This window comes from Microtus ochrogaster, linkage group LG9 (genome assembly GCF_000317375.1).
Source record: "Microtus ochrogaster isolate Prairie Vole_2 linkage group LG9, MicOch1.0, whole genome shotgun sequence".
NCBI lineage: Eukaryota > Metazoa > Chordata > Mammalia > Rodentia > Cricetidae > Microtus > Microtus ochrogaster.
This window is the reverse complement of record NC_022034.1, coordinates 35,414,008-35,429,999: the sequence shown is the minus strand read 5'-3', so window position 1 is coordinate 35,429,999 and position 15,992 is coordinate 35,414,008. Positions and strand designations below refer to the sequence as shown.

General features: G+C 37.6%; 1 protein-coding gene across 1 annotated transcript in view; it reads right to left on the bottom strand.

Annotated features, from left to right (window-relative positions):
- The window catches only part of Pkib (cAMP-dependent protein kinase inhibitor beta), a 95,569-nt gene that overhangs the window by 5,518 nt on the left and 74,059 nt on the right, over positions 1-15,992 (bottom strand). The window contains exon 6 of the mRNA XM_026787330.1: positions 4,973-5,149. Within this exon, the coding sequence (XP_026643131.1) occupies positions 4,973-5,149 (177 nt within the window). The remainder of the gene's footprint in view (positions 1-4,972; positions 5,150-15,992) is intronic.

The window sequence follows — 15,992 nt, the reverse complement described above, 5'->3', positions numbered from 1 at the left end:
AGGCTGGGAGGAGGCAGGAATTTCTTTTCTTTTTTTTTCTTTCAATAAAAAAACAGAGAGGCAGAGAAGTGAAAGGCAGAGTTAATAAAGAAAAAAATACTAAATGAAATGAAGTTCATAAAAAGCCTGGTTTGGGGGCTAGAGAGGTGGCTCAGCAGTTAGGAGCACTGGCTGCTCTTCCAGAGGACCAGGGTTCAATTGCCAGCACCCACGGGGTAGCTCATAACTATCTGTAACTCCAGTTCCAGAGCTTCTTGACACCCTCATACAGACATATATGTGGGAAAAACACTAATGAACATAAAATAAAAAATATATTTCTTAAAAAAAAGAATTAAAATAGAGCCATACTTATCACCTTGCACAAAACTCAATTCAAAATGGATCAAAATCCTCAACATAAAACCAGGTACACTGAATCTGATAGAAGAAAAAGTGGGAAATAGCTTTGAACTCATTGGTACAGGAAAAGGTTTTCTGAACAAGACACTATTAGCACAGACACTAAGATCATCTATATATAAATGGGACAACCTCATAAAACTGAGAAGATTCTGTACAGCAAAGGACACCATAATTTGAACAAAAAAGCAGCCTAAAGAATGGAAAAGGGTTTCACCAACTACACATTTGATAGAACATCAATATCCAAAATATATAAAGAACTCCAAAAGCAAGATATCAAGAAAACAAATGGCCTTGTTAAAAATAGAGCTCAGATCTAAACAGAGAATACTCAAAAGAGGAAACCCAAATAGGAGAGAAACACTTAAAATACATTCAGCATCCTTAATCACCAAAGAGGTGCAAGTCAAAACTATTTTGCAGTTTGATCTTAGACCTGTCAGAATGGCTAAGACCAGTAAAACAAATGACAGCTCATGTTCGTGAGGATTTGAAGTAAGGGGAACACTCTTCCATTGCTGCTGGTAGCACAAACTTGTACAGCCACTATGGAAATCAGTGTGATGGTTCTTCAGGAATATGGGAGTAGATAGACCTTAAGATCAAGCTATGCCACTCTTGGGCATAAACTCAAAGAACTTTTTATTCTACGACATAAACACTTGCTGCTCTATTCCTAATAGCCAGAAGTTAGAAACAACATAGATATCCCTCTATATATAAATGGATAAAGAAAATGCAATACATTTACACAGTAGAAATTATTACTCAGCGCTTTAAAAATGAAACCATAAATTTGCAGGCAAATGGGTGAAACAGAAAAAAATCATCCTGAGAGAGGTGACCCAGACCAAAAAAGGTGAATTTGGTATATTTTCACTAACATATGGATATTAACTGTTAAGTCAGTGATAAGCAAGTGGCAATCCTTATAACCACAGAGGTTAGACAGTGAGTAAGGGATGGCCGGGGAGAATTCTATCACCCTAGGAAGGAGAAATAGAGTAGATAGCTATGGAAGGATAGTTGATATTAGAACAGGAGAAACAAATAAAAGGGGAGAAAAGGGAGTGAGGGAGGAAATACATGTAAGGGCGGGTAAAACTAATCACCATTTGAGGGGTTACATGAAAACTTGATGGAGTAGAAATACTAAAATATATTCATATATGAAGGCAATCTATATTAAATAGTCAAATACTAGGGTAGAGCCAACTAGCCTGGCCAGAGAGATCCCACTGTAAACACCCAAACAACCTAGGCTGTTGCCAAGGCTATAGGTTGCTCTCCACTAACTGATGGCAAGTTCCCATTGCCTACGATAATGCCTACACAACTCATTGAACATGGATATACCAAACCAGTGCCTACATTGCAGCATCTTTGGTATAAGGAAGGTACTTTGCACACTATCAAAAAACAGAAACAAAAACAAAAAACTCACCAACCCAGCTACAAACTCTCTGATCTACAATGGTGTCTAGCCTGCAACATACACTGGTAGAAGGTGGCACAAGGTTTTTGGGAATAATCAACCAATATCTGATTTTACTGAAGGTTCCCTCCATACCCATACTCGACAATTCTTTGGTGACATAGAACTTGAGACTAGACAGTCCAGGGATCTAGGGTAACAGCAAATACCATTGTTCTAAAAGGGTGTAGCAATAAGATAGTTCCTAGTAAGATTCTGCTGTATTTGTAGATCAGAGCCTGGTTCAGCCATCATCAGAGAAGCTTCCTCCTGTAGCAGATGGGAACAAATACAGAGACCCACAGCCAGACGTGCAGAGATTAAGAGACTTTGGAACATTCCACCCTAAATGGGTGTCTCCATCAAATCCCTCCCCCCCCCCAGAGATCTCGGAATTGTGAAAATGAGACAGGAAGAGTGCATAAGAACCAAAGGGGATGTGGGACCCCAAATCCAAGGTCCACAAAATCAGCAGGACGGATACAGTACAAATGAACTCACAGAAATTGAGGCAACATGCACAGGGCCTACATAGATCTGCCCTAGGTGGGGTCTTAGAGCTGAAAGGTCAAGGGGACACTTGCCCTCATCCTTAAGGCAGAAGCAATTTCCAAATGATAACCACTTGAAAATGAAAATTTAGTTTTCTCCAAGAGAGTCTCGCTGGGGAAACAAACTACTCAATGGTAGGCAGCGTGCCCAGCAGCAGATGGCCAACAGAAAATAAATTCAAAGTTATCTTTGGAGGTTCCTTTTCCCATAATGTCAGGTCAGGGCTTTTTCTTTTATTTTTTTCTTTTTCATTTCCACAAGCATTTTTCCTCATCTCTTTTTACCATAGAGGTCTTTTGCATATATATCATGGCTTCCAGTTTAGCGCCTTTAAGAAACTCCTGAGTCTGAAGAAGTGGGTCTATGTTTCTCTATCTGTTTCTTGTGCCTTTTGTTGGACTCCTTTCCTTCTATTTGTCTGCGCTGCCCTATTACAACGTGTTAGTTTCTGTTTTATTATATTTTATTTTTATCCGTTATAAGCTTGTTTGTTTTCAAATGAAAGAAATGAGGTGGATCTGGATGGGAGGGGATGTGGGGAGGAGCAAGAAGTGGGAGTGGGAGAGAAAACTGTAATCAAGATATATTATTTGAGAAAAAAATCTATTTTTAATAAAAGAAAAAATCCTTCCTTAATATGGGTTTGTCAGTTAGTTGGTCATTCTAACAGGAAAAGGAACTGATATAAGATCCAAATCTATGTTTCAGAAGGATACAAACTATACAATGAGATCAGATAGCAAAGAAATAGGGACCAAGTTGTCAAAATACTGTACTTTATACTTTCTATTCCATCAAGTGATTATTGATATGAGCAAAGAGAAAACCAAAGTGAAAAAGTCAGTGAGGAAAAAGAAAACCATGAGACCAAAGTGTCCTGGAATCAAAGGACACTCTTTAAGGGAAGATGAACAATCATTATAACATTCTGGAAGGTCATGCTAGAAAAAGGCTGAGAATGGACCAACAACTATAGCAAAGACAATGGCATAGACAGGTGAGACAGAATGAAGTCTTACTAACGTTAGAGAAAAGAGGGGAGAAAAAGAAAATTAGTCAAAGAGCATCACATTATCATGATACAGAGAAGTAGGGAACAGCAGCAAGAAAACGAGGTCATGAAGACATCTGGGTCCTAGCAGTCATTGTCTTAAATCTCACAAGGTCTGGCCCTTGCTTATGTGCCCAAAGTTCTCTTCTTGTGGTACTTTCCCTATTACTTCACCCTCAACACACGGTGGCCAGTCTTTATTTCTATACATCAGTCTGCTTTACCCAAAGGATGTTTATTCTGCATTCTTAATTATGCATTCTCCTCCCCCCCATCTTCTAGCTGGATTATTCTTGTATGCAGAGAAGAGTTGCTGAGTTTTAGTGATTTTTAAGGATTGTAAAAAGAGAGGGTTTGAGAATTCCATGCATGAGCACTGCTTTCATATTCCTCATTTCACCAACTCCATCCTTCCCCATGCAAATTCACAACCTCTTTTATTTATTTTTGTAAGCATATGGATGTATATACACACTTGTATATATAACCTTATTGAGTCTCTTTAGCTTTTCTCATAGGTACACATGTTCAAGGCTGACCACTAGAGATTGAACAAACTATGTGGGAATTTGTCTCTGCAGGTAATTGATTCTTAGTAGGTACTGACCTCCAGAAGCTCTTCACTTAGTATAGGACCATCTGGCATTTCCCCTATCTGCATAGGTGTATCAATTGCTATTATGATGGTTTTGTTTGAGACAGAGTCTCACACTGTAGCCCAGGCTGTATTGGATCCTGCTGTGTATTCCAGGATAGCATCAATCTCACAGCAATCCTCTTGCCTCAGCCTCATGAGTTATTCTGATTTCAGTGATGAGCTTCTCTGATGTCTTTTCTAATGTTCAGGAACTCTCCACAAAGCACCCTATTTCCATTTTCTGATAAAGCATATCATTGTTAATCTATATATTTTTTCCCTTTAAGATCTAACACTCCTGTTGAACTATAAAATCTGGGACAGCAGGAGTTCATATCTGCCCTACACATGACTAGGGTCCCTAATATTTATCAGGCATAAAATTGAATGGTAGACAAAATAGCAATGATATAAGCAAGAAAAGATATTTTGTGACTGAAACATCTTCCATCACCTCTTGATGTGTGAGAAGGCTCATTGTCTTTTATATTAGGGTTCTCAAACTGTAAGTAGTAGGTTAAGACACATAATGAACTAGCCATGAGCCGCAATATTCAGCTCCAGTGCAATGGTTACTATTTATGATGACTTTTAATTAACTTTGTACTGGAGAGTGAACCTAAAATTCTAGCACATGACCATACACATCCTATAGACAGAACAACAGTTTCTATGTTCACCCTTAGGACATCAAAATGAAATTATCTAGTTTCAGAAGAACATAGAAATCTATTTTACCTTAAAACCTGAGAGAAGAAAAACTTTAAAAAAAAACTACTTTAAAGGCTGCTCCAAAGAGAAAGATTAAAAGGAGAGACATGCTGCGGGTTTTATTTCAGAGGATTAGTGTTACCTTCCTTCATGGACAATGCCTCCAGCTTCAGTGGAAGATCAGAGGATCCACCTGTAGCAGCCGAACTCTGGATGTCAGGTAAGGCATTGCGTCGGCCTGCCCTTGCTGAAGATGCAAAGCTGCTGATCACAGACTCCACATCAGTCATCTCCGATGAATCTGTCCTCATCACAGCTTCTATAGATAGAATGTGCGCATAAGAAAACTGAGCCTGTTCAGAGGGAAAGGGTCACCCCAGACACAGATGGCTAGATCAAAATTGCTATAGGCTTGAAGATCTGATCTCGGGTGGCACACTTAGAGCGTTTGCGCCTTGGCTCTGGGGTGCCCACGTGAACATTTGCTGAATAGGGCAGGAAGGGCTTCTGTGAGCCAGATCGCTATAAATAACCCCGGAGTCCAAAGCACCACTTGAACGCTTGAGGGTGTAGTAGACCTAGACTTTTGTTCTGCTTTTCTATGGATGAATCAGCCAAGCCAGTGCTTGGAAGCCAATGAAAACGGACAGGTATAGCCACTCCCAGAGTATTTGCTTGTGGTGTTTGTTTAGGCTGAAACCAAATCACTGTAATTGTGGGGAATAAACAAAGCACTTTCCCCTTATTCTTTAGAAATAAATTCCACTTTGTATTTAAGGCCTTTCCCTCCACAGTTGGAACTTTATTTGTTCTGACACAGGTAAAGTTTTCAGTAGACTCATGTTTATCCTGGGCACTGTTTCCCTGCCTTTGGGTGGGCACAGTCATTGCTAGCACCTTCCCCATCATCCTTTGGGTGGGCACAGTCATTGCTAACACCTTCCCCATCATCCTTTATCCTCACAGCAATGATCTTTCACAATTCCTAAGAAATCATTCAATGTACAGGAGGTCGAAATTGTTAAATATTATTAAAAATCTTAACTGACCCTGTTTCATATGATTTTCTTTTCTTATAAAGCTTCCCTAGGATTTGATACTGAACTGTAACTCGGAAGCTGTGTTGGTAGCAGAAAGCATTTGCTGAGTAGGCATTATGCATCGGGTTCCAGCAAGACCTTGAGAGAGAGAGAGAGAGAGAGAGAGAGAGAGAGAGAGAGAGAGAGAGAGTATGTGTGTGTCCATCTGCAGGGTGTTTGTACTCAGAGGGACAACAGAAGGTGTATGCTCTCTAGAAGATTACCTCAGAACTCAAAATATGCCCAGTGTCCTCCCAAAGGATGGAATTAATCCTTTCTGGTATTTATGACAGTAAACTCTGGTCTAGGAAAGCAAGCCAGCCTTCTCACAGTAACCGAAGGGTGGCTCTTCTTAGACAATCAACTTTCACTCAGAAAATGCTATTAAGCAAATGAACACATGCAGACACGCCTCATTTGGAATTAGGAGCACAGCTCTTGTTGTCTGTCACACATAAGAACTCATGTGGTGCCCCATGTGTTCCTCAGGAGTGTGGTGGCAGTCTAAGTGTCCCTACAAAAGGCCTTCTATTGCTGTGCTAGTCAATCTGCTTTCATAAGCATTGCATGAGGTTTGCAGACAAAATCTGGGAATTAGACTTTCAGTGTTTGATATTCGCCAAGTGTCGGGCATTGACAGCTCAGAGAAGTATAGAGAGCATTGAAATTTTAGTTCAAAAGAGTCCACTTGATTGTAGATTTGCAAGTGACAGTGGTCAATTCATTGAAATTTATGAGCCACAGTTTCCCTTCTACATATCAGGTACAACAACTAGCCTGTCTGATTCACAGGGCTTGCTTTGTGGAAAAGCAATGAGATAAAGGGTAAACATCTCTCTACCCTTGTAAGACCACTGATGAGCAACTGCTTGCATCATTGATCATCTCTCACTGCATCTCACTTCATCACCCTGCCGTGTACCCCCTTTAATCCTACCAAGAAGATCCTGCTACAGGATCCTCCAGACACCTGCTAGAGATATCTCTAATTTTCTATCAAAGAGACTAGCATTTCTCCAATAGTATTAATAATAGTTTGTGTCTATCACCTCACTTAATATCCTCATAATTTTATAAGGGTAATGGGGTATGGTCCACATTTATGGATGCAGCCACTGTGGTTGAGAGTTTCAATGACTGACTTAAAGTGCACAACCACTAATCTAATTTTGGAGAGAAGCTTAGCCCAGTTAACCCTGAAATCAAAATGACATGGATTGTTAAGAAAAATCATAAAGTCCTGGTTATATATGCAGCTAGCTGCACATAGGCCTCCTTAGATTCTGTTCTTTAATAACTCTGAACAGGGAACTGTGCATGTTCAAAATTTTCCCTCTGTGCTCCCCCCACCCCTGCACAGTGTGTGTGTGTGTGTGTGTGTGTGTGTGTGTGTGTGTAAGAGAGATAGTGTGACACATATACAGAAATTCTTTATCTTAAATATCTGTTAGTTTTAGAGAACCCCTACTCATGATAAAGTCATTTCACCTAAGGTGTCTTCCCTATAGCTTGTGAAGAACTGAGTGATGCCGTCTTGAATTGGTTCTTAAGCCCTGACTCTATCCCAAGTCAGTTATCATTGCCTCAGAAATGATGCCCATGATCAAATGCTTATCTACAAAAATCATCTTGCCCTGTAACTGCCAGTACACTATGATTGGCTTCATAGACCAGAACCCATGATTTCTTGCTTGATGGTCCATAGCCTTAAGGCTGAAGATAACAACAGAAATAAAAATAATAAGATATAATACTTCAAATATTTCAATGATACATGTGTAAAATGAAATGGTACATTTCATAACAAGTTAAGAAAAGTCAAAAGAGTTTTTAACTTCTACCAAAAGAGAACTTCTAATTCTGTCTACATTTGTACATTGTATATAAACCTCAACGTTACTATTAAAAGAGAGCTTCTAAAAAGTGATTACAGTGATGAGCATGGAAGGAGAATTCTGGACCCTGAGTTAACTGCTTTGCTATTTAGGAAGTTGTTCCTTTTGCCTAAATATTATACCACACAGAAACTTTCGAAATGAAAACATCATAAAACTCTCTGAAAGTGTGTCAGACACATTCAGTAATGAGATTCTTAAGGCCAGGTCAGAAGTGGAGAGCCAGGGAGAGCCAGAGCCAGTCTGCCTTTCTTTGGGACTCTGCTCTGTTGTTTCTCAGTTTATATTTGCATTGGGCTCCTCTCATAGCTTGGTGTTGAAGCTGACCAAGATATCCACCATTGACAGACTAGACAGCTCATCATCGCAGTCCACAGAGCTGTGAGGAGATGGGCATTCTATGGTGAAAAGCTCTCTATCTTCTGACCCAATGTGTTTGGTTTACAAAGTTTGCAGATTCTTAATTCTGGCTGTAGTATCCGGTTCTTTAAATTCTCTGGCAGTAGGGTGACCTGTAGCATTGGACAAAACTGGGAAGTCCATCAGGAAAATAACGAGAATATAGCACGTACATCGTGCTATGAATCTGATAATTCTAGGTCATGTAGAAAGTGTGAGATCTACCGACAGAAGTGTGTCCCCAGAACATTTTGCAATGTCATAGGAACAAAAAGAGGAAAACAGTTAATATAAAGTCATCTCGATTTTATACAAAGAAAATAGAAAGACTTACTTGGGAACTGCAGATAAAACAGACTATATTAACCAATTTTTAGTGCCCTAGACATATTTTAATGTACTGAACATCCATTACTTTTAGAGTGTAGAAAGACTGAAACAAGGCAAATTATGAGACATCAGACAATCCTAGCACAGAAAGGTTCTAGCAATAATATTTTGAGCATATAAATAAACAGCAAATCATGAAATGAATGTTCCCCCTTTCCTAAATAGTCATTTTACTTGTCTTTGTTTTATTGGACAACAGTGCTTTTAATATTTTATAAAGGATGGCATATGTAGAAACACGACACTGCTCTCTTATAATGCCGTGTGACATTTAAAAATCATAGTTCATGAAAAGATGAGGTAATCCAGTACCTAAGGGAAATAAAACTGAGATAAGCTAATATTCTTCAGTTCTCTATGTTGGCAGAGATCCTTAGTTTGTGATTTTCTGTCTTTTATACACAAACCTCCTCCAAACGTGGTGAAAGAAGCAGAATAGTTGCTTCTCTTGGAACCAACAAGCCAAGTATTTATCCTTCTGATCACATATGAGCCCTTGACCAGCCCACAAGCCACAAAGAGGAACCAGACAGTGCTGAAATGAGACACAGTCTGGTCCCTCTGGCTACTTAACCTCAAGTCCTAATCTTAGGAAATTAGGTAAAAGATGTGAGTCCTTTAACACATCTATTCAACCAAGTGGCAACATCTTAAGCTAAACAGAACTTAGAAGAAGCATTAGCATATGATGGAATTACTTTTTTACTTAGAGATATGTCTCTTTAAAATTCCTCCATTTGTGGCATTTCCATGTCTCTAGTAAAGACAAAAACAACTGAAAATTTATTTACATTTATAGACATACACTTTTTAATGCTTGGGTTCTTGCTTCCAATAGCACAAATTCTTATCATATAATCACATGCATATTCAAGTTGTGCTAGCACAGAAATTACTTAAACAGTTAAGTATGTAGTATTCAAAACCAAACCTAATTTTATTCTCCCATAATTTTCCCAATGAAGTGATACATAAATCTTAATACCTTTCCAGCACTATAATACTTATTGATTTAAAACAGGACTATGTATGATAATAATATGAGCTGAAATGGAGTATAATAAATACTACAGTCCATGGTACAGGATGCTTAGCTATGTGTATGGTGGTGTTGCCATAGGGGATCCTTTTTAATGGATGGTGCTGTTTTCTGCTTCCTGATAGAAAGACACTCTATAAATATAGACACTCTATAAATAGTCATAGCAGTCAATCTATTTTAAGGCCTTCTCAAATTCATTGCAACTTCCCAATGGAACAGTCTAATTCAAATTTAAGGCAACATAAGGCCTACTTGTCAAGTTCTTTCCCAAGTCCAGATAGCATTCCTTCTTTTATTCCCATTGTTCTTCCTTCTGTTCCTTTCTATAAGAGAAGAAAGCAGCTACCCAGGAGGATAAAATAAAATCTCTATGCACCAAAAACTTCTCCTGAAAAATAAGCATGCTTCCATTTGAATGTATGATCCTCCCCTACCCCAGTACTGGAAATATTGAAACTAAACCTATACAAAATATACCTGATTTGTTGTGTGTGTGGAGGGCTGTATGTATGCATGTGTGTGTTGTATTTATTTGTCCCTATGTGTGGGAGACATACAGAATACAGATTGACACTTTCACTTCTCCCTTGGATGAGAGACCTTCTTTGTAGCTATAAACCACAGCATAGCATCTTCATGTGTTCAAATTTCCATCATTTTGACAGTCTATATCTTATCTTCTAAGTGGCCCAAATTGAGAGGACTTAGCAAGTATTAGAAAGAAACATTCTCATGAAAGAAGAAAGTAAGACAGCAAGCAAGGAAGGAAAGAAGGAGAGAGGGAGGCAGGGAAGGATGAAAGGAAGGAAGGAATGAGGAAGGGAGGTAAGGACGGAGGGAATGGGGGAAGGAAGGAAGGAAGGAAGGAAGGAAGGAAGGAAGGAAGGAAGGAAGGAAGGAGAGGGAGGCAGGGAGGGATGAAAGGAAGGAAGAAGGAATGAGGAAGGGAGGGAAGGAGGGAGGGAATGGGGAAAGGAAGAAAGGAAAGAAGGAAGAAAGAAAGAAAAGAAGAAAGAAAGAAAGAAAGAAAGAAAGAAAGAAAGAAAGAAAGAAAGAAAGAAAGAAAATGAAGAAAGGAAGAAAAGAAGAAAGAAGAAAGAAAGAAAATTCAAAATATAAAGAACAGCACACCAATCACATTTAGGGACCCCAACTCAGGAATTCCCAACCATAGCTGGGATACATGAGACCCACATGGTGAGCATCTCCACTAGGTGAGCAGAGGAGGAACAGGTTCTTCTCAACATTGGAAGTGGGGTTGGCTCCCCAGGCATCAGAATATTCTAGTGGAAGCTCACTTCAGGAAGTTCCAGAGCAAGCTACTGGAGTGAGAGACTGCCCTGCTCATCTTCCCTAACTCATTCGTTTCCTTTTTCTGATTGCTTCCAGACACAACATATTCCCATTCTTCAAAATAGAGACATAGACTCACAAAAGTCTGAGAACTCAATTTACACTTGTGGGAAAAATAACATCATTTTCGAATCCTTATGACTTATATCCACCGTCTTCATATGGATCACTTTCTCTGCTAAGGAGATAGCTTTAAAGTGCCCAATGAGTGATGAGATAGTAGAAAGGAGAGAAGGAGAAGTTAAAATGCCATCATGGCCACACTAGAAATGTTTGTGCACGCCTCTCTTTTGTGTGAAAACTGGGAAATCATCGTTTAATAAAGTCACTAAGCAAATGTGAGTTAGAAGCCGAGACCTACACCCAGTGTGAGTGAGAAAGTGGTAAAGTTTGCTTCCAACATTCATAGTAAAGATTGGAAGCAGCTAAAGAATAAGATAAAAACATAAGATTGTAAATCCAGTTTTCACAGAGTCATAATTAATGCAAAACTCTTACAGCATCAACCTTTGTCCTCAGACAGGCATTCAATAGCTCCATGCTCTGAAACAAATTTTCCCTGAATGGGATTCATTAACGTTAAACTGGACAAACTTATTGACCTATAGTAAACATCATACAATTATCAGCTGTCTTCTGTACACTTGTAACCCCCAACACTTAAGATCAGTTCCAGAGTTTTCAAAGGTCCCCTTTATTATAATTTTTTTTCTCAATGGGGAGGAGATTCAGCCTTTTTCCTCTGGGTTTCTTTCCTAAACACAGGATTACTCTGAGGGACACATCATCAACAAAAGCTATAGAGCAACTGCTCTACTGCCACAAAGACAACTTAGGGCAGCAATTTAAGTGTGAGCACTTTAAATTACACACTCTCATTTCAGAACTCTTTTATAATATATATATACACATATGCATTCATCTTTGAAATAAAAAATTGCAGTCTGACACAAATCAAATAATGTATATGTACCATATACATCAAAACAATAAATATAAGAATCTACATATTTTTTAACTTCTTGAGTTATTTTTTAAAATTCATCAACGCAACCCATTTTATACCATATATCATGTGATAGCATGTTGTATTTATAATATATATTCGTTGTTTATGATAAACTTTTTGATTTAAAAATTATATCTCTTATTGATCACTATCTCTTTTTGCTAAAAGTGTCTTCCGATTCTATTCTCCATCTCCTTAAGTAACTCAGATTTGTGCCTATTTGACAGAAAACCACTTCAAATAAAGACTTCAACACACACTTTTGAGCAGTGGTGTGTATACTTAACTACTCCATTCCACAAAATAAACAGCATTAAGTAGTACCTGCCTCCAATAGGGTCCTTTCATTTGGTTAGGAGCCCATCTAGAGAAATCGCGCGTCTGATTATCTAAAAGGGAACATTCCTCAAGCTGAATCCTGCATTGCTTCCTTACAGTCTTTTGACTTAGCAAAATTTTTAAGTTCTTTGAAAACTTCCTACTATTGACATCAAAGTAGGATGAATATAATCTATTTTACTGTATTGGACCCAAGCAAATAATGTCTCTAAATGTTGCTCATTAGTAATTTCTTAAATGAAAAGTATGTAGCTACCGATTACATTAATTTATCAATGCTATAATAGAATATTGTTATGGACACCAATGGCCTTTATAAGCCGCTCTGTGGATAAAGTTTTAGAGACAGCCTATGGTATGGGTTATAATGAAAAAAGATTAAATTGGAGACATTCCTCCTGAGTTGGTGTTTAATAAAAAACAAGTGTATAATCTGTCAGTATGAACATACACACCACTTTCACTGTTGCTAATATATTCCTCAGCATCTGGACCAGAAAAGCCTTTTGTAACAGAAAACCGCACTTCCTTAATCCCACCCTTGAGAGTCTCTCCCTAAAGGAGAGATTTCTACATTCTTTCTGCAATAAACACTTTCAGTGTTGTCTTCAGGACTTAAACTGGGTCCAGATCCTCAATTGTTTCATGATGCTTGGAAGATAATCTTTAGTCTGAGTACTGTTGTAATTACAACAGAGAAGGTCACGGGCAGAATTCCTCATCACCTCACTTCGCTTGGCACTTGTTAACTTCTACTATATATTCTACTTAAGTAAATATAACCCCAAACAAAGCGTAATGGTAAAAATAAGAGACTTGGTTAAAGAGTGAAATTGTTCATAAAAGTGGCATGGATAAATAAGCTGACATATAGGTATGATATTTCAATATATCTATTATATGTATACCTATATCTATATTTATAGATACATAGATATGTATGTATTTGTATATATATTTTACATTTTCCTAATAGCATATTTATCCATTTAATTAAAAATTCTTTGGAATGTCTTTTAATCTATCTTTGAATAAATATAATTTTTAATCTTTTTTCCTTTGCTGTAGAGAAAAGCCAAAAAATATTAAATAAAATGAGTATGAGTGTACCCGCTCAAGCTCCACTTTGTTCTTTTCCCCACGACTTTATTTTTCATTATAGGAGAAGAAACCAGTTTAGTGTTTCATCAAGCAAAAATTGAATCAAAATCACAGTAAGAAAATTTTAAGCATTTAGAGGACTTTGTACATCATAAATAAAAAAGGAACTGAATAGCAAATAACATGAAAAATCATCTCTTCAAAATGCTTTTTGTTCCTCAAATCATAATGCTTATATTATCCTATAATCAAGTTAAACAGATGAAAATATATTTAAATGGATTCCCTTAACCTGCACAAAATCTTTTGTAAAATAAAATTTTCACTCTAGTTTTGTTACATAAGTACAATGAGTTCAAGAAAATAGTATTCAAAATGTGTTTAAAAAAACAAGTGAAAAAAATAATTTTGTAACCTATATGTATCTATCACATTTTTCAAAATGCCTGAGGAAACAACACTTTAAGAGAAATGCATTAAAACAGGAGTCCTTTATGGGTAGAGTGACCAGCAGTGATTTCTGTTTTTCCTTCCAAACTTTCTGTAGTGACAGTTTTTAAAAGTACTTGTTTTTGCTTTCAAAGTCATAGTTACATAACTACCCTCCTTCCCTCTCCTTCCTCCAACCACTCACATCATCCTCTGCCCTGATCTCTCTCAAATTCATGGTTTCTTTTTAGTGGTTATTACATATATACATAGAGGATGTTTATAGTAGGAAAACAGACAAAATCATTTTGAACATGCCCTGCTTTTAAGCCCTCTGATGAAAATTCCCTTGTGCGATCTTGTGTTGTAGGGTGGTCATTAGTCTATTTTAAAGAAACAGAAGGTGAGAATTAGCCTAGCTAAGAGGGAAAGACTGGAGTCCATCCATCCTCACTAATGCTTCCATCTGTGTCTTCTGGGACAGTTGCTCAGCACAGCTCAGCTGCTTTCAGCCATGTCTTACTGAGTATCTGCAGAGTGTTTCGCTCAGTGCCAGATTCTGGGGAATCAGCCACAAAGAGACTAAGAACACAACAGTGACACTCGTGTAAAAGTTGAGTTCCCCCGCTTAAAGAAGGGAATGCCTAGCTGACATAGATTGTTGTTGAGTTGCGGCATAATTGGAATCGTATCACAGACTGAAATGTATGAGTGCATCTTTTTCTCTGAGCACTGGAAAGCCAAAAAAAGAAAAAATCTCCATGTTACATAGGAAAAATAAGTATGAGAAGCATTACTTAGAAATAGAGAGCAATGTCAAGGAAAACTATTAGAAGGCTAATAGGAAGAAAGGTTTGATGAGCAAATCTATAGAAAAGCCTATTGTTTCCAAATGCAGATGACCATGAATGGCTTTATATCCAAATGGGAGCAAAAAACAAGACCTCAAGGTATCCCATCTAATGACTTATTAAAAATAGTTTGTTAATAGTAAATACAGCCTATAATAGTTTATCTAAAATTCAATGAGTATGTTTTGGATAGCATCAAATATAGTATTTATTTAGTGGATTTCACATTATAAATATTTTCATTAAGACAAGTTGGATTATTCAACAGTTCATAGCAGTATTTAATATTTCTAATTACACACACAGTTTTTGTTCAACTACATAAAATTAGGTCACTTATAACTTGACATATCTAATGTATAACATGTGTATCTATTTGGTAATTGATCACATATATATCCAAAAAATTGGTATTTTTCACAAAATTCTTTACTATATTGTAACCCCTGAAATAGCTCACCTTGTTTCCCTTACAGCACAAACTTTGAAAATTCATGGAGCCTTCTGCTCTCTGTATATATAAAATAATCTATTCCTACCCTCATTCTGACAGGAACAACTCTTCCAAGTTGAACCTGACCAAGCACACCTCAGTATCATTTCACTTCATTCCACACTGACAGTTATGACGTTTGACAAAGGCAATGATTACTTTTACAAGTCAACTTAAATGGGCCATGGGATGCTCTGGTTGTGATTAAGCTTTAGCTGGATATGGCTAGGAGAGTGGTTTTGGATGGGATTTAAATCTAACATCATGGGCATATGCAAAACACATCGTCCTTCCCAGGGTGGGCAGGCTTCGTCACACCTCCTAAAGATTGGGTAAGGAAGAACTTGATCCCTCTGCCTGTCTTTGACTTACAGCATCAGATTTCCTCTACCATTGAACTGGGACTTGGACTGGAGCAACAGTCGTTCATCCTGGTCCTTAGACTTGAAATGAGACTAGAATAAACAGAAGTTTATTCAAGAGTTTGGGGGAGAGAGAGAGACCGAGAAGCAAAGAGGCATCATTTAGCACTCACCTTGATCTTTGTAAACTTTTATTCTTCTGAGCTCATGAAAAATTATCTTTCTTATTTGCCAACATAGTTATCAATTAAAAAAGAGTTTTAAAAATATTTGATCCTGATGTTAAACATATCATGTATTTGGTTTTCATGGTTGTCATAGTTTTGGGGTTTGTTTATCTGGTCACTAAGTTGTCCATAATTCTAGAAAAGTTAGCTCTGGTTTTAAATTTCAATTTTTCTACATCCAAGTACTAACAAA